General features: G+C 42.0%; 1 protein-coding gene across 3 annotated transcripts in view; it reads right to left on the bottom strand.

The window, feature by feature from the left end:
• Positions 1-22,190, bottom strand: part of LOC144687599 (oxysterol-binding protein 2-like) — a 336,708-nt gene that overhangs the window by 28,087 nt on the left and 286,431 nt on the right. For all 3 annotated transcript variants that reach the window (XM_078553932.1, XM_078553934.1, XM_078553935.1), the window contains 3 exons: positions 19,369-19,486; positions 17,849-17,915; positions 15,726-15,890 (listed from right to left, as the gene is read on the bottom strand). In XM_078553932.1, the coding sequence (XP_078410058.1) occupies positions 15,726-15,890; positions 17,849-17,915; positions 19,369-19,486 (350 nt within the window). The remainder of the gene's footprint in view (positions 1-15,725; positions 15,891-17,848; positions 17,916-19,368; positions 19,487-22,190) is intronic.

The following is a 22,190-nucleotide window of genomic DNA, read 5'->3' as shown; positions in this document are numbered from 1 at the left end:
AAGTGTTGCATACAATTTAATAAAGGCCAATTTCTGCCCTTAACCGGATGGCACAGCATAAAAGACCCTTTTGAGAAAGAGTTGAGGAGTTTTTTCTCTCAGAGGGTCATTAGTCTGTGGAATTCTCTTCCTCAGGGAGCAGTGGAGGTTGGGTCATTGAATTTATTCAAGGCTGAGTTAGATTTTTGATAGACAAGGAAGTCAAGGGTTAGGGGGCAGGAAAGCGGAGTTGAGACCACAACCAGATCAGCCATGATCTTACTGAATGACGGAACATAAGTCTCATATTCTATGGGCGTTCAACCTAGAAAGTAGCTGAAGCTTTTAAATCTAGTTACTGAGGTTGATTTGACAGCTTTATGGAAAGGAAGAAAGGATTTGCATTTATATAGCACCTTTCAAGATCTCAAAGGGCTGTACAGTCAATGAAGTACTTAAGTGTAGTAATCTTGTAATGTAGGAAAGATGCAGCCAATTTGTGCGCAGCAAGTTCCCACAGAAAGTAATGTGATAACGACGAGAGAATCTGTTTTAATGATGTTGGTTGTTGGCTAAATATTGGCCAGGACATCAGAGATAACTCATCTCTTTTCGAGTAATGCGATAGGATATTTTACATCCACCTGAGAGAGCAGACAGAGCCTCGGTTTAACATCTTATCCAAAAGATGGCATCTCTAACAGTGCAGCACACCCTCAGTACTGCATTTGGCGTGTCAGGCTAGATTATGTGCTTAAGTCTTCTATAATTAAATTCGATCTTGAACCCATGTGCTTCTAGACCCTTGTGTTTTATTTGATGACTTCCTGAATCTTACCGCACCATCCTATGCCGCTTTTTAATCTCCTTAAATCACTCCATTTTGTCTGAACTCCAGCGTCCTTTCTTTGCAAATGCAGCAGGTGGTGCTGTTCTATGCCTTGGACATTAATAGTAGTGAACAGGATGGGGCTAAGCAATGATACCGACAGAAAATGCATCGACAACATGACAAACTCCTAATGAGACCAGCAAGATGGCTGGAGGCGACGCATTTTGTATTTTACCTAATAAGCATTTTCAAAGCTTCATGTCCTTCATTAAAGGCATGGTGGACACTGACCCACAGCAATGCTATTTATTAATATAACTGTCCCAGGATTATAAAAAAGGATCTGTAATCAAAAGGATCCATTGTATTAAAAGATTAGTTTGTGTATGTGTGGGTGTGGAAGTGTATATTTTACCATGCCTAGTGTCTGCGTGAGACTGCATATGAGGTCTGTGCATGAGGGCATCAGTCTGCATGGGTATATGTAAAGGACTGTGTGAGGCTGCTTGACTGAGAGTGCCCACGGCTGAGAGAGTAAGGGGTGGTGCAAGGCTATGGGTTTGTGGCAGATTAATCCCATTTTACCTCCTTTTCCTAAAGTGAATGGTTCTTCTCTGCACAGCCTCCATTCCTGCCTGAGAACATTAACAGTTAAATTTCTTTCAGACTTCAGCACTATTGCTCGGAGACAGCCTGAGGTCTGTGGGGTTAGTGAACAGCAATACAATATCACAGTGCTGATGTTCCCTTTGTTCATGCAAGTATTTAATTTGTACCTTTTAATTTAAAAAAAAGTTGCTGGTGATGAGGGGTATTGACAATGCAGTGGGTTATAATAGGCAGAGCTGACTGATCAAGGAGTCTGCAGATGGTTTCAAAGCCACACATCCAACTCATACATAAAGTTTAGCCAACATCATTGAAACAGATTCTCTGGTCATTATCACATTACTTTCTGTGGGAACTTGCTGCGCACAAATTGGCTGCATCTTTCCTACATTACAAGATTACTACACTTAAAAAGTACTTCATTGACTGTACGGTCCTTTGATATCTTGATAGGTACTATATAAATGCAAGTCCTTTCTTTTCCATAAAGCTGTCAAATCAACCTCAGTAGCTAGATTTAAAACCTTCAGCGACTTTCATGGTTGAACGCCCATGGAATATGAGATTTATTCCTCCGCCATTCAGTAAGGTCATGGCTGATGTCAGGTTCAGCATGTGCGCTGAAGTTTTAATTACCCTAATTTTATATATTTTATTTTTTCCCCTGTTTTTGATTTGCCAGCCAAGAGGTAGGCAGGCATTCTACGTCAGTAACTACTGACCCGTTTGTCGTCCATTCCAGGTACTAACATGAGCAAGTGTGGGATAGCATCTAGGGAGTAGTGATTATAATATAATAGGATTTAAGATCCTGATTGAGAGAGATATATATAATACAAGGACCTAAGTAGTTAATTGGAAAAAAGCTAACTATGAGGAATAAGGATGGAGATAAGTGAGGTAAGCTGGAGAAAAATATTGACAAAGAGATAAATCAACACTTGGCAATATTTAAAGGGGAGGTGAATAGAGCTCAAGAGAAATATATTCCACTAAACAATAAGGATAAACTGGCCAAAATGAGTTGCCATGGATAAATAGGGAGATGAGGATAACACTGAACCTAAAGAAAGAGGCATGAGCCAACACTGTGCTGTTAGAGAACTCCCTCCCTAACAGCAGCGCTGTGGGTGTACCTACACTACATGGACTGCAGCAATTCACCTGCTCAAGGCCAATTAGGGATGGGCAATAAAAATGCTGGCCTTGCCAGCGATGCCCACATCCTGTGAAAGAATAAAAAAAACAATAAAAAGAGTGGAGGACAGAAGGGAATATGATGAGTTTAGAAAGGAGATTAGAAAGAGAACTAATTAGGAAGGGGAAATAATGTAATGAAAATAAAGATATAAAAACAGTGACGTATTCTACAGGTACATAAACAACGTAAGGATAATTAAAGTAGAGATATTGCCAATAAGCAAGATAAATTTTACAGGAAATGTTGCTGAAATGGTAGAGATAATACGTCTAATTTTTTACTGAACAGCTACCAAAAAGCGAATGACAACAGCAAAAGGAGAGAGGCATTACAACAGCATTGGTAGAAAGAATGGAGATGCTAAAATTAATAGTATAAATCAAAAACAGAAAATGCTGAAACTGCTCAGCAGGTCAAGTAGCATCCATGGAGTGAGAAACAGATCCTGTCATTTTAGTTCTCCCACTCTGACCTCTCTATCCTCCTGCAGCATTTCAATGAAGCTCAGCCCAAGCTTGAGGAACAGCACCTCTTCTTTCAGTTATGTAAAAAGACCAGCATAAAGCAGTCGGGCCGAGCAGCCTGTTTCTCTGCTGTAGATTCTATAAAACGGTAAAATAATGGAACTGGTTATCAGGAGTAAACTTGATTACCAGTACATTAATGACCTGGTAAACAGTGGTTTACATGGATTCATAAGAGGAATAAACATCAACTTCTTTCAGGGAGTGACAAACGGAGTGGACTGTGGAAAATCCTGTGCTTTTGACAAAGTTCCAATAAAAGGCTCTAAGTCTCAAAAACTCAAAGCCTTGGGAATAAATAAGGTTTAGGCTTTCTTTTTATTCTTTCATGGGATGTGGGCATAGCTGGTAAAACCAGCATTTGTTTCCCAGCCCTACCTGCCCTTGAGGTGGTGGTGAGCCATCTTCTTGAGCCATTGCAGTCCATCTGGCGTAGGTATATCCATAGTGCTGTCTGTCTCATTTATTCCTTTTTGCCTTTTCTGTAGCAGTTTGGTACAACTGAATGGCTTGCTAGGCCATTTCAGAGGCAAGTTATGAATGTGTCACCCACATTGCTGTGGGTCTAGGGTCACATGTAGGCCAGACCAGGCAAGGACAGCATAATTCTGTGACGAATTTGGTACTTCGCAAAAAAAAAAATTGTATTTGTGAGATATTTCTTTAAACAAACATGAAACTAAAGAGGGTTTGGGAAAGAAGGGTAATTGGATTTCCTGGCTATGGCATAGGTTCTGAGAAGTCAGACTCTGGCTGAGCTTGCTATGGAGATGAAGCCATGTTAAAAAACTAGAGAAACAGAAAGTAAGTGGGGTTTTGGGTTACAGCTAGTGGTCACCAGCAGAACACACAGGCTCTTGTGTGGAAAGAAAGAAAATCTCTCAGGAAGAGGTCAGTTTTTCTGTTTGTAAGAAAAGGAGATAGGAGCTCTTGGAGGCACTTTGCGAGCTGGCTAAACAGGTCTAAAACCTGGAAAGTTGTGTGAATACCTCAGACGCTAAAGAGCTGGGTATTTTGCCCAGAAGTGGCCAAACAAGTGGTTGGTTGGTTGAAAAGGGACTCTGGAAAGCTACACCATCAGGGCTGTCATGACCCAAGGAAACGAGGGTTCAGTGTGCCTCGCTGATGATAATCATACCTTTGAAACTTGGGGGTGAAAACTGTTATCGAATAGGACTTCTGGCCTACCTTGCATGAATAAAGGACAGCATATTGTGGAACTGTGCAGCTATATAATGCCTTACATGCTGAAGGGGATTACTCATACTTCTGAGAGATGTAGCTTTGTGGTCTTGAGTATTTACAGCTAAATTCATTGTTTCTATTGAAATACCTTTTGTTTGTTAATACATGCTTAATTTTAGGTTGTTTTTGGGTTTGGCTATTACAGTTTTAAGAAGTGAAATCTTGCTCATTGATTCTTTTTGTCAGAGTTGTTTGGGGATTCCTTTCTTTTCAGATTGTTGGTCTCTATGAGGATTCTAACACTTTCCTCAAGGATAATAGTGAATCATATGGCTTTTTACAACAATCAATGATAATTTCATGGTCGCCATTACAGAGACTAGCTTTATATTCCAGATTTATTAATTTATTAATCCCATCTGCTGTGATGGGATAGAGTTTTCCTTCTGGAAAGGGCTGTTCTTACTCAGGTATATAAGATTATTAAGGGTATAGAAAAGTAACCTGTGATATTACTTTAAAGTAAACATGGAGGTATGGGCGTCACCAGCAATGCCAACATTTATTGCCCACCCCTAGTTGGTCCTGAGAAATTTTAGTGAGCTGCATTCTTGAACTTCTGCACTTCTGTGGGGAAGGTACTCCCACTGTGCTGTTAGGTAGGGATTTCCAGAATTTTGGGACAACAACAATGACAAAAAAATGTGAGTAGAACAAGGGGACGCAGGAGACAACTTACTAAAAGGTAACTTTGGCATTGATATCAAGAAATTCTTTACACACACAGTGAACAACATGTGAAATGCATTTCCAGGTAGAGTAGTGGAGCCAACATCTAAGAATTATTTAAGAAATAGTCAGATGCTACAAGAGGTGCATGTTGGAATCTCTCTGGATGGACAAATTAAGGGGGTCTTTCCTCATCCTCAAAGATCTTATGATTCTACCTCTAGATTTCTGTTAGATCCTGCTCCTGAGTTGACCAATAGAAAGTGCACAATTGGTAGCATTGATTCACTCTCTTGTTATCATAATCCATCATCCACAATGACTGCAGGCAAGATGATCATTGATCTGATGCGAAGTTGAAATGATGGCTCAAAAGCTCCTCCTTCCATTCTGCCATATAACAGGTTAAATAACAACTGTCACCCCCACCCCCCACCCAAGCATCCTTAGTGCAGCTTTAAGTGAAACCACATCTGGGAAGGCAAACCTGTCAGAGCTGAAGCTTTCTCTCCCAAACTGGCAGTATCCCAGGAGCTGAGACATTAATTATTCCATCTCTTCACGCTCGCTATAAATAGCTGCCCCACTTCACCTCAGTTTCCAGTACATTTTCACCTGCGCCTCTTCTGGAAGTGCGATAATACATAAATTCCCATAAATAATTTCCGGGTTTTTTTTCATCATTGTCACTGCAAGTCTTATCAAAGGAAGGCTTCATTAAGTACACAATATGCACATCACTCAGGAATAATAACAGCAGGTTAAGTTTTTTGTGACAGAGAAAAAACATACACAGGCTGTTCCCGCCTCCGTCCCAGACTCTGATGCATTTGCCGTGGGATTCTCATTAACAGACGCCGCCAGCTGCTGCATCTCACTAAATTCCAAAGGATTTGGAGATTCTGGCAAATTACAGCAGAGGCACAATACTAAGTGACATTTTGCCTGCAACCATTTTATTATCTGAGGCTGAACTGATTATTTTTAACACTGACAAGTTGATTAAGCACGTAAAATGAAACAGAAGGAGCTTAGGCCTGTGAGGTCTACACTGGAGGCTTCTGACACCAGTTTGAGGGGCTGAATGAGGTGGATTTCCTTCAAGAAACCATGGCCACCCTTCAGTGAAAACTGAGGTGTTCAAGAGGTTTGAATGGAGAAGTGTGGATATTTGAGGTTTGCAGGGTTGGAGGAGGTTATATCAAATGGGGGAGGGGGGGAGGGGTGAGGATTTGAAAACAAGAATGATAATTTTATAACTGAAGCACTCTGCCAGATCAACGTACAGCTGTGAAGGTAGGGATGACGGGTGAAAGTGACTTGCTGCAAGTTAGGATATAGGCAGCAGAGTTCCAGAATAGTTGAGTCTAGAGATAAAAGACACGCCTGAGGGTTTCAGCATCTGATCATTCAAGAATGCAGTATGGGATAGGCAAACAGATGGTCTTGGGTGAAGTCCCAGGTTAGCTTTTCACTGGGGAAAGGATGTGGTGTTTGTTTTCTGCCATAACTGGTAGAGAAAGAGTTGCTGAGTAGGCATTCCTGAAAAGGCCTTGAACATCATAGCTACATAATATTTTTAATGATTTGATTTCACTCTGATTCTTGACAGAAGACATTTTCCATAAGTTGTAGACTTAACCAAAAAGCAGGAACAAATCTGTGCTCAAAGCTCGGAGTATGATATTACCCCATTGTGAATGCTTCAAATCACAATTAGGATTGCTCTTTCAAGGACAATCAGTTGTGAAAAATCCTCCTGAGAACCTTCAACCCCTGAATATATAAAGATTAGAAAATCAAAGCAGTTTTACTTTGATTTCTTTGACGGCCTTGTTCAGTCAACAAATGACACTCTAGGGTCATGATATGCATTGATAATCACCAGCTTCTCCAATAATGGCACACAAAAAGCCATTAATTCATCAGTAATACTCCTGAAAATCTACCCAAAATGTTTCATGAGTTCTTTCAATATTTGGCTCTCTTCAATACCCTGCTTCTGTTGAAATCTGCCCTGCTCTGGCTCATTCCCTTGTAGTGCCATTGGTGCGTGTCATGCTCGGTCCTTTTGGCCTTGTTTCATTGCCCTGGCTTCATTGCTCTGACTTTGCCTACTGTGCATGCACCACCAACCATCAGCACTTACAAGAGACATCTGAATGGCCGGCTGGTTCGACATGCTTCTGTGATTTGCGTTCCAACTCCATTATAGCCAAGATCTAAACATTCATTCATTGAAAAATAAGTGATTTTGCAGTCAAACATAATTTATTTCCATATTAAGATGGATGTGAGGAAAATTTTCCTTTGAGACTAAAGTGAACGTGGGAGGAATGTAGTCTTCTCAGTACTGAGAAAGAAATGCTGCTAGAAAAGGCCACCCCATGTAATTATCATCTAATTACAGTATTAGAGGAATACAGATCAGGGAAGAAAGATAGATAAAGAGAGAGAGATGAAAGCCAACCAAGAGAAAGACAATGGGAGAAAGGGATAGAGAGAATGGCTAGCAAAGAGAAAGAAAGAATATGAGGAAGAGATGGTGCGAAAAAATTGAGTAAGAGACATAGAAAGATAATAAGAGAAAGAAAATGAGGGATATAGATAGATGAGAGTAAAGTAGACAGAAACAAGAGGGTATCATTTAATCCAGGTCACGAGGGCTTTACCCGCTGACTGGAGAGACAGTGAGAGCCCCGTGTGGCCTCCTTTGGTGTAGGCCCACATATTAAGTGCCATCAGGCACCTAAGTGGACAGTGGCAGGCTTCCTCAGGATCAAGAACTTGGATTCCTGCCCCCCACCCCAGGCATTACACCCACCAGAGGCCTAGATCAGCGAGGGACCCCAGGCCACAGGTGAGTGAGGATGGGAAGGGTGTTGCAGGAGTGGGAAGGAACGGGGAAACAGTAATGGCAGGAGATTGGATCTCAACAGGTTTGTCACACCAAGTGGTGGAAATCTGGAACTTGCTCCCTCAAAAGGATGTAGGTGCTGGGTCACTTTTTAAGACAAATGGATAGATTTTTGTGGGTAAGGGTATAAAGGGATATGAAGAAGAGACAGGTACATGGAGTTGAGATATTCATCACAGAAGAAGACAGAGCATTGTTGATATAGTGCTGAGCCACTGAACACCTGGGTTGGGGGCTGGGCCATTTCTAGCATTTGGAAACAGCCAACAGAAAAAGTTGTGCTGGTGTCCCAAGTGGAGATTCATCTGTGCACATAGGTACATGTGCTTAGAGCTATAATTTTTGTCTGAATGTACTGCAGTGTTATAACTTTGTGCTACTGGCTCACACTGATCTCAAGCATGTTCCAAAGTATGAAGGAACCAGAAGAAATGTTATTGCACCAAATACGTCAATAACTGTGTAAATTGCAATTATTTTGAAACATATTTTTCCGTCCTCACATCTGACTCTAGCCTTCTTTAAGCTGAGACAAGGATCTCGCCAATTTGGTAGACAACCCCAGTTTAAGGATTTGAATTTGCTGCTGAATGGATAAAAGGTGCCACATTTGGTGCAGAGCCCTTAAGACCAAGAAGGTCCTAGGTTCAATCTTTGATGAAGTGTTGGGTTAGCTGGGGCAACAGGAAGCACCACAATTATTTTTAGTATCAGAGGGTTGGGCGGTGGAGTAATTCAGCGAGGCTGCCTGTTCTTATCATCGAGTGACATCTTCTAGTGAATACGTGTGTGGGGATATCGTACAAGGGCAGAATCAGACTTAGGTGCAATGTTAAAAAGACTTCTCAAACACGTGGCTGGACTTTTAAATTAGTTCAGGGTCCAGGTTAGAGATAGACAGGGTGCAATTTGGCATCGACTTCCTCCGTGCCAGTTTCCCACATGATTCCGAACCCAAGCGATTTTCAGAGAGGGTGGCTCGGGGTCACATCCGCTACTTGAGGCTAATTACGGATAATTACAGGACCTAGGGTCTAGGGCAGCATGTGGGTGGGGTTCCGATGAATCCCACGCCTCCTGAACCCATAATGGTCGCAGCTGTGGCTACTGGTCATTCCCTGGAAGGGGTTGCCCCTCTGGGCTCATTGCCAGGCATTGCACCTTTTAAAACATACAAATAAACTTATCTTCGCTTATCCCTTGCAGGCTCCATCTTCAGATTGGGAGCTCCCACCCCGTCAGTGGGGTTGCTGACCACTAAGTATTGGGTTGGGGGGGGCTCCCGTTTACCCTCTAGTGTCGGGAGCCCAGCTGCCGTCACTGATTTGATGGCGAGTCCATTTCCTGTCCTTTGATTGGCCAAAAATTTGAAAATCCTGGTGAGCGTGCATAAAGCGTATGGGATCTGGACCTGGAACTAGTCCCCATCTCTGGTTCCCAAACCATGGCTGAAAATCCAGCCCGCAATATCCAAAGGTTCACACATAGAAATCGGCCACCTGAGCGAAATGCCTTCATGGAGCCTCACCCCAGCATGATTCAGTGCCCTCCAGGGACAAGGGATCGCAGTGAAAATGAGCAGATAAAAATCAGAATTTAAAATCCTCCCCTCAATGGTTCTGATGGAGATAAATCAGCTCAAGACCCCTCTCTCCACCCCACCCAATCAAACAATCCAACATTTCCTCTACTGAAGTTAATGAGAGGATAGTCAGCATTCAACCAATATAGGAATGATGAGAAAGAGACAAGACATTCCTAACAACTCTGGGCTCTTCAGTCTGCATGTTATGTGATTTATGACTCACTAGGTCATTGTTTAGTTATAAATTTCATTCACAGACTCTTTAATTAGTAGAATTCTGCCTCAGGAAGTAAGAGACCTCAATGAATCTTGCTTTGATAAGACTCCAACAATTAATTTTTCAAGGTTATTTTGTTACTACAGACGCTCAAGTGAGTCAATCTCCGGTCTGTGACCAAAGTCTTAAATGGAGGTGTAACAGAGCAGTCGTTCTGCTCAAAGATCACAATAGCACTTTACTTCCTCAGCAACCCTTTCAGACTCACGCATGTCAGTCTGCCCATGCTAGCATATACCTGATGCTGTAGAGAGCGTAATGAAGGGACCCTGTAAAAATGAGAAGAATTTACCAACACCGCCTCAAAGGAATTAATACAAAAATAAATTGTCTTTCATTTCTTGAGAGTTTGTCTGGAAGCCTGGCCCCAAAAAGAGCAATGAGTCAATTGGTGCTCAATAATTAATGGTTGCTTTGTGCAACTAAACCTCTCTTAAAGGTGGCTGGAACAATGACAATACCCACTGCCTCCTGTCCACCTGTTACACTGCTGAGAGGTAGGACATTGTGATGAGTGATCTCCCGCTGTGCCTTCACAGAGAGGTTTGGAGTGGAGATCGGGAACTTCCTTCATAGGAAGTTATGGAAACCTGGAGGAAAATTCACCTTAAAGAAAGTCTTGCATTTACATAGTGCCTTTCAGAACTTCAGGATGCCCCAAATTGCTTTACAGCCAATTAAGTGCTTCTGAAGTATTGTCATGTAGGAAATGTGGTAGCCAATTTATGCACAGCAAAGTCCCACAAATAGTAATGAGATAAATGACCAGAAAATCTGCTATAGTGATGTTCGTTGAGGACACCAGGGAGAGCTCCCATGTGACGTCTTTGATAGTTCCATGGGCACTTCAATGTCCACCTACATAGAACATAAGAAATTAAGAGCAGGAGTAGACCATGCTCTGCCATTCGATAAGATCATGGCTTATCTTCAGCCTCAATTCTAATTTCCTATACATTCCCCATATCTCTTGATTCTCTGAGACAACAATGTTTTGTCTATAATTTTCTATTTATTCATTTATGGGATGTGGGACAGCACTTATTGCACATCCCTAATTTCCCTCGAGAAGGTGGTGGGGAGCTGCGTTCTTGAACCATTGCAGTCTATATCAGCCTTAAATATATTCGACGATGCAGCATCCACAACCCTCTGGTGTAGAAAATTCCAAAGATTCACAACCCTCTTAATGAAGAAAATTTTCCTCATCTCAGTCTTAAATGATGTGCCCCCTATTCTAACTGTGCCACCATGTTCTAGATTCCCCAGCCAGGGGAAACAATGTCTCAATATCTACCCTGTCGAGCCCCTTCAGAATTTTCTATATTTCAATTAGATCACCTCTCATTCTTTTAAACTCTAGAGAATATAGGCCCAGTTTACACAGCCTTTATCATAGGACAACCTTCTCGTCCCAGGGACCAAACTAGTGAACCTTCACTGTAATGCCTCCAATGCAAGTATATCCTTTCTTAAATATGGAGATCAAAACTGATGTGGAAGTCCTGCTGTTGTCTCACCAAAGCCCCATACCATTGCAGCATGACTCCTTATGCTTGTTCTCCAATCACCTTGCAATAAAGGCCAACATGCCATTTGACTTCCTAATTGCTTCTTGTACCTGCATGCTGACTAGTTGTGCTCCTTGTATGAGTACACCCATGTCCCTCTGAGCATCAACATTTACAAGTTTCATACCTTTTAAAAAAAATTCTACTTTATAATTCTCACAACCAAAGTGAATAATCTCATACGTCCCCACATTGTACTCCATCTACTACCTTGTTGCCCACTCACTTAACAGCCAGAATTTTCCAGCCCCTCACGCTAGTGGGATCTTCTGGTCCCACCGATGTGAATGGGGATTTCAATGGCTCAGCAGCCCCGCCACGGGGGAACCCGGCGCACGGGGGCTGGAAAATTCCGGCCAGCCTGTGTATCTCTCTTTGCAGCTTCTTTGTGTCCTCCTCAGGGTTTGTTTCCCATATATCTTTGTGTTGTCAGAAAACTTAGATGCATTATTCTCAGTCACTTCATCTAAGTCATTAATTTAGATTGTAATATAGATGAAGCCACAGCACTGATCCTTCCGGCATTCCACTAGTTCCAGCATCCCAACTTGTAAATGCCCTATTTATCCCTACTGTCTGCTTCCTATCAGTTAACCAATCCTCTATCCATGTTAATATATTACTTCCAACTCCATGAGCTCTTATCTTGTGTATTAACTTTTGTTTGGCACCTTATTGAATGCCTTTTTGAAATCCAAATGTTCTACATCTACTAATTCCCCTTTATCTATCCTATATTCTCAAAAACACTCTCAGTTGAACATGCTTTCTCTTTCGCAAAACCATGCTGACTTTGTCTGATCATACTATGATTCCCCAAGTGCAATGTTAAGACTTCCTTAATAATAAATTCCAGCATTTTCCAAATGACTGATGTCAGGCTAATTGGTCTGTAGTTCCTGCTTTTCTCTCTCTCTCTCCTTTTTTGAACAGCAGTGTTACATTTGCTAACTTCCAAGCTGTTGGGACGATTCCAGAATCTAAGGAATTTTGGAAAATCATAGCCAGTGCATCCATTACCTTTGCAACTATCTCTCATTGAACCCTAGGGTGTAGGCCATCAGGTCCCAGGGATTTGTCAGCTTTTCGTCCCTTAAATTTCTCCAATACTTTTTCTCTGCTGATATCAATTACCTTAATTTCTTCACTCTTATTAACTCCTGGGTTACCCTCTATTTCTGGTATGTAACTGTATCTTTTACTGTGAAGCAGGCAAAATAGTTCTTCAATGAATCTGCTATTTCCTCATTGCCCATGATGATTTCTCTTGTCTCTGTTTCTAAGGGATTAATGTTTACTTTAGCTACTTTCTGCCTTTTAATATACTTGTAAAAGCTCTTACAGTCTGTTTTTATATTCCAGGCTAGTTTACTCTCATAGTCTATTCTTTCCCTTTTTATCAACTTTTTGGAGTGGCCCTTTACTGGTTTCTAAACATTTCCAATCCTCAGAATGGCTATTATTCTTTGCAGCATTGTAAGTTGCTTCTTTCAACTCATTCTATCTTTAAGACTTGGTTAGCCATGGATGGATCTTTCTTGCTGAATTTTTTTTATCAATGAAGTGTATTTGTTTTGAATTGGTTCTTTAAATGTTTCCCACTGTTTATTTGCCACAATTCCCTTTAGTCTATTTACCCAATCAACCTTAGCCAATGTTCATCTCATACCTATGTAATTGGCTTTCTTAAGTTTAAGACTTTTGTGATGGAAGTATGTCACTTTCAGACTTAATATGGAATTCAATTGTATTATGATTACTATTTCCCAGTGATCTTTTACTATGAGATTACTAATTAACCTTGCCTCATTACACAATAATAGATCTAAAATAGTTTTATCCCTAGTTGGTTCCATAACATATTCCTCCAGGAAACTGTCACAAAAGCTGTCTACAAACCCATCTTCCAGACTACCCTTGTCAATTTGATTCGCCCAATCTATATGAAGATTAAAGTCCCCCATAATTATTACATTGCCCTTGTTACAAGCTCCAATAATTTCTCATTTAATGCTTTGTTCAATGAGCCTCTAAACTATCCCCACCAGCATTTTCTGACTCTTGCTATTCCTAATGTCCATCCATACTAATTCTACTTTCTGAACTTCTGAGCCAAGATGCCTTTTCACAACTGTGCTTACATCACCCTTCTCTATCAAGGCTATCCCTCCTCATTTTCCATTCTGCTTGTCTTTCCAAAACGTTGTGTAACCTGGAATGTTTATTTCCCAATCTTAGTCATCTTGTAACCATCTCTCTCTAATGGCGATTAGATCTAAACTATTTATCTCTATTTCTGCCATTGGTTAATCTACCTTATTGCAGATGCTTCGCACAGATAAAGAGCTTTTAATTTTATTACTACTATTCCCTGCATGGACCTTACTCGCTGATGCCCTATTACTGTGAAACTTGCCGTCCCTTCCTGTCCCACTCTGCTTGGCTTTACCCACATTGCTACAATGTTCCGTTGCTTCAGCTCTTCTCTTTGGATTTCTGATTCTCCCTCCATCCGAACCCTCCCCCACCTTTGTTAGTTTAAAGCTCTATCCACTCTTGTAATATGCCTTTAAGGGGTAGCAGCATGACATCACTAGAAGGGAAATGTGTCATGTGATCAAGTCTTAGTTTTACTTTTGTCTTGAGCAGAACACCTACACACAGCTCTGATGTCTTCAAGCTTTATACCTAAGTATAACTGTTCTCATGTGCCTAGTCTTAATAAATGAACCCATATCATGCTTACCAAATCCCTTATGAGCGATTAGGTGTTATATCATTATAATAAGACAACATCCACAGCCCCACTTGTATGGTTCACCAGGACACTGGTCCCAGCCCGAGGTGTTGCGGGGGGGGGGGTGTCGGGGTGAAGGGGTGCAGCTGGAGCCTTGGTTTTACATCCCATCCATAAAATGGTGCTCTGGTAGTGCTGTACTTCTTCAGCAGCATACTCAAGTGTCGGCCTAAATTATATGCTCATATCTCTGGAGTAGGACTTGAACCATCATTCAGATTCAGAATCCTGTTACACACCTCTCAGTGGCTGGGGTTAAATACTGAATGGTATTAGTGGAAGCCTATGAGTTGGGGGATGGCGGAAGACTTGGAGAGGCCAAGGCAGAGGCAGGAATCCCTCCTCAAGCTCCTTTATAAGGACTGTAGAAAACAAGAACAACAACAACTTGCTTTTCTATAGCACCTTTAACATAGTTAAACATCCCAAGGTGCTTCACAGAATGTGAATTTGATACCAAGTCACATTAAAAGTTATTAAGAGAGGTGATCAAAGGCTTGGATCCAAGAGGTAGATTTTAAGGAATGTCTTAAAGGGGGAAAGAGTGAGAGAGGGAGATAGAAAGGAGGAGAGGTTTAGGGAGGGAATTCTAGAGCTCAGGATAAAAGGCAATTCAGAAATTGCTCAATTTCACAAGTGGCATCCATGTAATGGCTGGTGTACAGTATATCATAGCAGCAGTGATGGCCTTTCCTCAGTTTTAATCCCTTGTGGGACTCTTTAATGAAACAGTCCACATATCATTTGAGGCTCTCTGAATTGCTGTCTGCTGCTGAACCAGAATTTAGATGCTTTATGCAGTAGTGTAAAAAGTTGTTCCCATACACATACATCCTACGCATATCACATGTGGCATGTGGATAATTCTTCTTCCTTCACACAAGTCTTAATAATGAGTAAGCACAACACTGGTCAGTGTTGATTAGCTGCAATCAGGCAGACAAAATCAAGAAGTTTAAGCTAATCAAGACAGTGCCAGACAGTTTTTTCTATGATCAGTAGAACACTTTTTCTCTCCAATAGGTGCAGACTCATATTGGGGCATAGTTACACAGGTGCAGGCTGCCCTTGGGTGCTGTGGCTAAGAGACCATTGTTCAAGAGTCAGCCAAAGCAACAGGTGTCAGCAGACTATTTAACTGTGTAGGGCATCATGGCTGAGTCCAATCTGGTCCTCACCTGACATCCCAACAGTCAAACTTCCAAATATGAGTAATGAACACTGGTTAAGTCCATCTTACATAGCAAAGACTGGGAATTAAGCCTGGACCTTCTCCTCTATATCACTTAGGCTGGGATTTTCCGGCCCTGTCATGGCGGGACCTGCCACGGGTGAGGCGACGCCCCAGCCAGAAGTCCATTGACTTGCGGTGGGACCGGAAGATCCCGACGGCGGGTGGGTGCGGAAAATCCCGCCATTAGTGTTAATAGATGACGGTTCTACCCACTGGGCTACAGGCAGAAACAAGGACAGGGAGCTGGGATTAAACTACACACAGGCAAAGGTATAAGTTACTTACAGGCATGGGAATCTTAGATAGCTCCTTCCCAATGCAGTTTTTCATAATGCTCCAGAGGTTAAGGCTGTAATTGGGCTTGTCTGGGATCTGAGTCCGTCTCTTTCTGTTTGGCTTTACCTCTCTGCTTGCTGCACTGAAGGAAGCTTGGTGTTGACACTCAAAAACCTGCAGGAAGGGTAGCACAATGACCAATGTGAGGTAAAGTATATGTAGGTGGGAGAGCATCTGAGAAAGGAGAATTACTGCTAATTATAAGCAAAACGCCAGCTCGGGAATAGAAAGTAATATTCTGTGTGAAAGTATAAGAGCAAGTAACTTTACGGATATAAGTACTGTTTTGATAAAATAACACTCCTCCCACAGAGTGTAGTGAATATAACATTATTACTTGTTAAACACAAAGTGACATTACCCACTACTGCGGGTTATGGGTCAAGGAACTCGGCATTATAATGAAAGTAATGGGTTATATTTCAACTTATAAAGTTTTAACTATTTTAAAATTTGATCTGCTTATTTGGAGAGAGTCCTGATTATTAATAAAGATTATTGATTACAAATCAAACACCTAGAAGCCAACCAAAATCACTGAATAAAATCAGTGAGATTAACATTACAGAGTCAGCAACTCACTGACATTTGTATCACAAGGGCCATCATTGCATGAGACAGTTACATTGAGGATATATTACAGTTACAAGCATGTTAGGCTGCTGGGCCTGGTACACTGAGGACTTGGGCTGTGGAACAATAACTGCTATAGAAGTAATGGGCATGTTACACTGAGGGATGTGTTACAGTGAGCTGTATATCCTGGCTCCGGGGAGTTTACTGATCATTCCCTGGTATTACTCTGCTGGTAATTCCAGGCATGTATCTCCTTGTCTGTTTGATGTGCTGGTAAATTCGGTGCTTATTGTGACCAACGGTTACAGCAACATCTGGTGTCACATTTTACAATGGCACTCGATTTACCAGCACATCAAACAGACTAGGACATACACTGATGTCATTTTAAATGGGAAGAACATTTTAAGACAAGCTTGAGTGAGAGACACTCAGGTCATAATTTTGTATTTCATTAATTTAAGGCAACTGTTACTGTAGTGCAATTTTAAATGGGAGTAACATAATTCTGAAGCTATGCTCACTGTACCAATTGATAAACATTTGGATTATAGAGATCCAGCTTCAGGAACTCAGTAACTAGACTCAAAGGTTCTGCAATCTAACCAATGACATTCAAGTTAAAAAATCCCTGTGGATTTCACACTGTGCAGCGAGCAGGGTGTAAAATGAATGGGAACTATCTAACCTCACAGCCCCTTAATCAGAAGGATTTTGGAACAATTCTGCATCCTTTCTAGCAGATGAAGTGTGCTGGGTGTGAAATGCATAGAGATTTTAAAAAGGTGCAAATTGATATAAGAGAGAAGTCTGCTGTTAGTCATTGGGATTTTAAATGGGGAAACCCGTACGGGAAAGGGGAAAAAAAGGAAAAGAAAGAAAAGAACAAAACTACCCAAATCCATGCCTGTGGCTTCATGGAGCTTCCTGGTTATGGAGTGAGAATAAATGATGGGAAGGTCACAGTGAGGACTGTTTTCTGCAAACAGCTGTTGAACTGACAGTGCACTAAAGACCGTGTTACAACGACATGATATCTTCTTGTTGTAAAGGGAACCACATTCAGTCAGGGTCATTTCCCTTGCCTGGCATTCAGAATTCCAATGACTGACACTAGTCTTATAATGTCACCGATTTGCAGTTCTTTAATCTCCATGCAGTTCATGCCCTGAACGATTCATCTGCCAGAGATCCACTGACCAAAGGCTCAAACCTGCGCTCATCTAATGTTTCACAACCAACTAAGGACCACCCTCTTTTATCAGTCAATGTCGACGCAGGGTAAAATTGAATGAGGCTTAAAACCCTCCCCGTTGATGCAGTATGCACATGTCGGGAATCTGGAAGTATGCGCTAACATGATTTTATAGTTTTTCATTTAAATGAGCTCCCAGCTGGCGAAATTTCCCACCCGAAGCGTGAAGTTGGAAGGTTTCCCTTGTAATGTTTTCAGGCTGGCAGGGACTGTTGCAGTGAAGTGACACTCTGTTACTCACATGGTCCTCCAGGTTCCAGGTTTCAGTCTGATCACTGCTGGTTCCGCTGATATTACTTCCTGTACGCCTGCACATAAACACAAAAGACGAGAGATCTAAACATGGAAACGCCAGCAGTTCGACACAGGGCTGAGCTTTAAAAAGCCTTTGTTCTTGGCGTGTGGGTGATGCTGGCAAGGCAACATTTGCTGCCCATCACTAGTTGCACAGAAAGCATTAAAAATTGACACCATAGTGTGAAACTGGAATCACGTATCGACCAGACAGAATAGGGGTGGCAGGTTCCCTTCCTCGATCAGTTGGGTTCCGGGGTCACTTCAGAGTTTTGAGCCCTTCAGCTGACACTGAAGTGCAGTATGGAGGGTGCAACGTTAAACTGAGGCCCCATCTGTCCTCTCAGGTGAATATCCCGCAGGGCATAGGAACAGATCAACCAGTCAGTATCTCACTGCTTTTTGTGGGATCTTGCTGTGCCTAAATTGGCTGCTGCATTACAAGAGTCCTTACACTTCAAGAGTACTTTTTTGGCTGTAAAGTGCTTTGGGACACTCTGGGCTTGTGAAAAGTGCTACTATAAATGCAAGCTTTTCCTTTTAAAGTGAATGTTGAAAACATCCCCCCCCGAAAGATGATTAAATCATGCAGCAGTTCCCCCCCATTACTCAAATGAAAACCCAGCAATAGATTCAACACAGAACTAAGCTGCTCGAGTGGCCAAGTGCACAAAGGCATTGTCTGAGGCAGTTCTGGGTACATGGAACAAAAGGTTCAGAGGCTCCAATTTGAGTCAGTGCTTAAATGAACTGCTTTCAGTTGCAGTATCTGGTCCAGCTGGCTCTGGGTTTAGAATAAAACCAGCTGGCATCTCTGCTTTGAATCATATTAAAGGGTTTGGTTTGATTACAGGTGAGTGTAGTGTTGGTTTTGGCTGTGATGTCCTCCATGACCAAATAGCCTGTGGACACTCTCTATTTAAGTTTACCCAGGAAGAAGGGCCACTTGGGATGAGATTGTCGAGAAGAACTGCCACTGTGACCCTCAGGCATACAGCACAATATCCAACAGAATGTGGAGCCCAGTAGAGCAACTCATCCTGTTCCTGATGCTTTGGTTACCCTATGTCAGCTTAATACCATTGGGAGCCTTGAGTTTGTGCGGGAAAACTGAGAACTTCCATAGCAAAGTCTTGGCAGTGCATCAGTCTGTGGATATGATGCATAGTGTCCTGTGAGCAGAGTTTAGTGTCAAGCTTACCACACAGCTCTAAGAGGTGATCTAAGCACCAAAGAGATTGGTCTGCATTCATTTTGGCATGTTTGTGTGTGTGGAATGGTGTGCGTGTGCGACAAGGCGTGTGCGTGTGCGTCGAGGTGTGTGCGTGTCTGAGTGTTTGCTCATGTGCGCGTTTGCACGTGAGTGTGTGCGCTGCTGTGCATGTTCACTCTTGACAGTGCAATGCTTCACTCATTTGCACTAGCCGACTCTACCCACTCCATCCGTTTCCCAATACGATCACTTGCCTGTGCTTTGTGGGATCTGTGGTTACTGTGATGAATTCTGGTGCATTCTCCATGGCGTCGAAATATTCAGTCTCCTCATCTTCATCACTTGTCTCCCCTTTCACGTGTCGTGCTCTCACTGCATTTAAATACACTTACATTAGAACATTTTCATTGTGGTGGTAAATGCACACACTACAGTTTTCTTTTTCCTTGCAAAGCAAAGTGAGGGATGTCAGTGTCAGGAAACAAACAGTTTAAAACTCCCTCCACACTGCTCCATCAATTGCTGTACAGTAAAATTGAGCTGCTGCTACAAAACCCCAGGTTATATATACCCCTGGGTATATTTTCTCTGTGCAAAGTGAAACAAAAAGGTCCTGAAACCCTGCATCAGCGTGACATTTCAATCTCCCGCATTGCTCATCCTCACAGCCTTTCTGAATGGCAGTGCCAATTTATTGTCAAGCTGTGAGCAGTGGCTTTTTCCCTAATCTTGTGCCCTGTTAGTACCTCAACAGATCAGGAACAGCAGCCATTTCTTATTAGTTCACAAGTAGGGCTGGAACATATGCTGGAATTAGGAGATTGTCACTTCAAATAAAAGTTAATGGGGTGGATTGAATGTGAGGGGCAATGCATCAGGTTGGTTAGCATAACAGCTACCCATTCTGTCTGATGAAAAGCAGTTCCAACTGATTAAAGTTGAGTTGTCACATAATGTTACAAGAACCTCATTATACTTAATGAGTTACATAACATCACCCACACAGCACTATCTACAGGAATGCTGTTGCTGCTGTTTTAATTAATGTATAAATACATTTGTATGTTATATACATCAGATGATTTCCAACATTACTAATGCAGGTTAACTAGTCATTATCAGATTGCTCTTTTTGGGAGTTTGCTGTATGCAAATTGGCTGTTGTAATTCACTACATTACACTTATTCAAAAAAACTGTTACATTTGTTAAACACAGCTTGCCAGCACAACCGAAATAACACAATCTTTCAGCACGTTTTTAACCGTACTGGTCAGGTACATTAACAATGAAAGGAAAAGATCTTGCACTGCTACAGTATAACACACTGCCTGGGAGAAGGGTCAAGGAGCAGCCTGGAGTTCAGTGCCATGAATAGTTCTGTAACACCGGACTCTGTGCTCTACGGGCTGTTCCAAGGGACGCACGCCAAGACAAACATCAACTCCAGCTGGAGGATCATCAACTTGGTGAAAGACGCCCTTTGGTCTGCCTGGAACTTGTTGGTCTTCTAGTGCAAAAAGTTGTCCCTGACCAAATGTTGCAGACTGGCACATTCCAAGGTCCAGGACCATGTGCTGAGGAATGCATTAAAGCTTGGGGCAGCCGCCGCAAAGACGCAATGGGAAAAGTCGCTGTCTAAGACCTTTCTGCCATAGTGCACCAAGGGGCTGGGAATTGTATAGACCCCTCGGGCTGCATGACTCACAAGGAATGTATACAGTGAAAACTAAATGTATCATAATTGCATTGAAGCACCTCAGAGTGCAACATGATCTATGTAGATAACTGGAATACCATTGCATTGTTTGACTGTCTGTAATGACCATGTTGAAATGTCTGTAATATTTATTGATTGTATTGAAGCACCTCATGATCTAAGTGGAAAGGCTGAATATAATTACACTTTTTGTGATGGCCATTTAGAAATTTTTTGTAATGTTCGTTCAGATATTTTATGAATAAAGTGTATTTTTCAAAAAAAAAGCTCTTCCATTGATTGCGGCTCACCCGTGGTTTCTACCACAGGGTACTTGGATATAGCCTGGAGAGTATCAGCACCTACTGCATGATGGTATTCCAGTTGAGGTCTTCAAAGCTGGTATTTAAGCACACTTACATACACTTATACACATCATTTGGAAGGAAAAAGAACTCCCCTCCCCCTCTCACCCCACCCCCACAACCGGCTTCAGAAGTGCAACAATTTTTAAAAATTCATTCATGGGATGTGGGCATTGCTGGCTAGGCCAGCATTTATGACTCATCCCTAATTGCCCTTGAGAAGGTGGTGGTGAGCTGCCTGCTTGAACCACTGCAGATCAGGTGTAGGTAATTGTAGCTATCTTCAAGAAGGAAGATAAATTATGCTGTGGAAGCTATTGAGCTATTTTCCTTGTTGATAACAGGTGTGATGACCTTTGACCTGGAAGCAATACAGTAAGGAAATTCTTAATTTCTTTACAAGGTCTGTGGAATTTGTAATTGTTTTTAAAAATGTTTGAAAAGGCCTTTCAAGAGTTTGCATCAATTGTAAAAGAATCAATTGCAATTTTCTTGTATAATAAGAAATATTGGTCCATGTGTCCTGGCGGCACTTGACCTGGATGAGCTACCAATGGAGGTTAAGTTACAAAAACAGCCATGTAACCAGACACAGAAGACAAACAAAGAAGCTCCTGCAAAAAAAAAGACAGGAGCTCTTTGAGACACTGTGTGAGCTAGCTAAAAAGGTCTAAAACCTGGAAAGCTGAGAGACTAGCTCGGAGGCACGAAAGAACTCCATTAGTTCAGCCACAATTTTCTGCACGAGCTTGGCACATTTTTCTACCTGATTTTTTGGGGCCACACAGCTGTGCAATCCTTTGAATTGGATCGGGGAAATTGATAACCACCTGAGGGAACTTGTTCCGGTGTTTCACCAGAAGTGGCCAAACCGTGAACTGGTGCATTAATGGTCGGTTCGTGGAAAAGGAATCAGGACTGTCATGATGCGAGGGAGAGAGGGTTCGTAGAAGAGTGCCTTGTTGATGATAATCGTAATAATGAGATGAAAGCTGTTGTTGGGTAGGACTCCT

The sequence above is a fragment of the Cetorhinus maximus genome, chromosome 12 (genome assembly GCF_964194155.1).
Source record: "Cetorhinus maximus chromosome 12, sCetMax3.hap1.1, whole genome shotgun sequence".
Classification (NCBI taxonomy): domain Eukaryota; kingdom Metazoa; phylum Chordata; class Chondrichthyes; order Lamniformes; family Cetorhinidae; genus Cetorhinus; species Cetorhinus maximus.
Note: the sequence above shows the minus strand (reverse complement) of the source record. Positions and strands in the feature narration are given on the sequence as shown.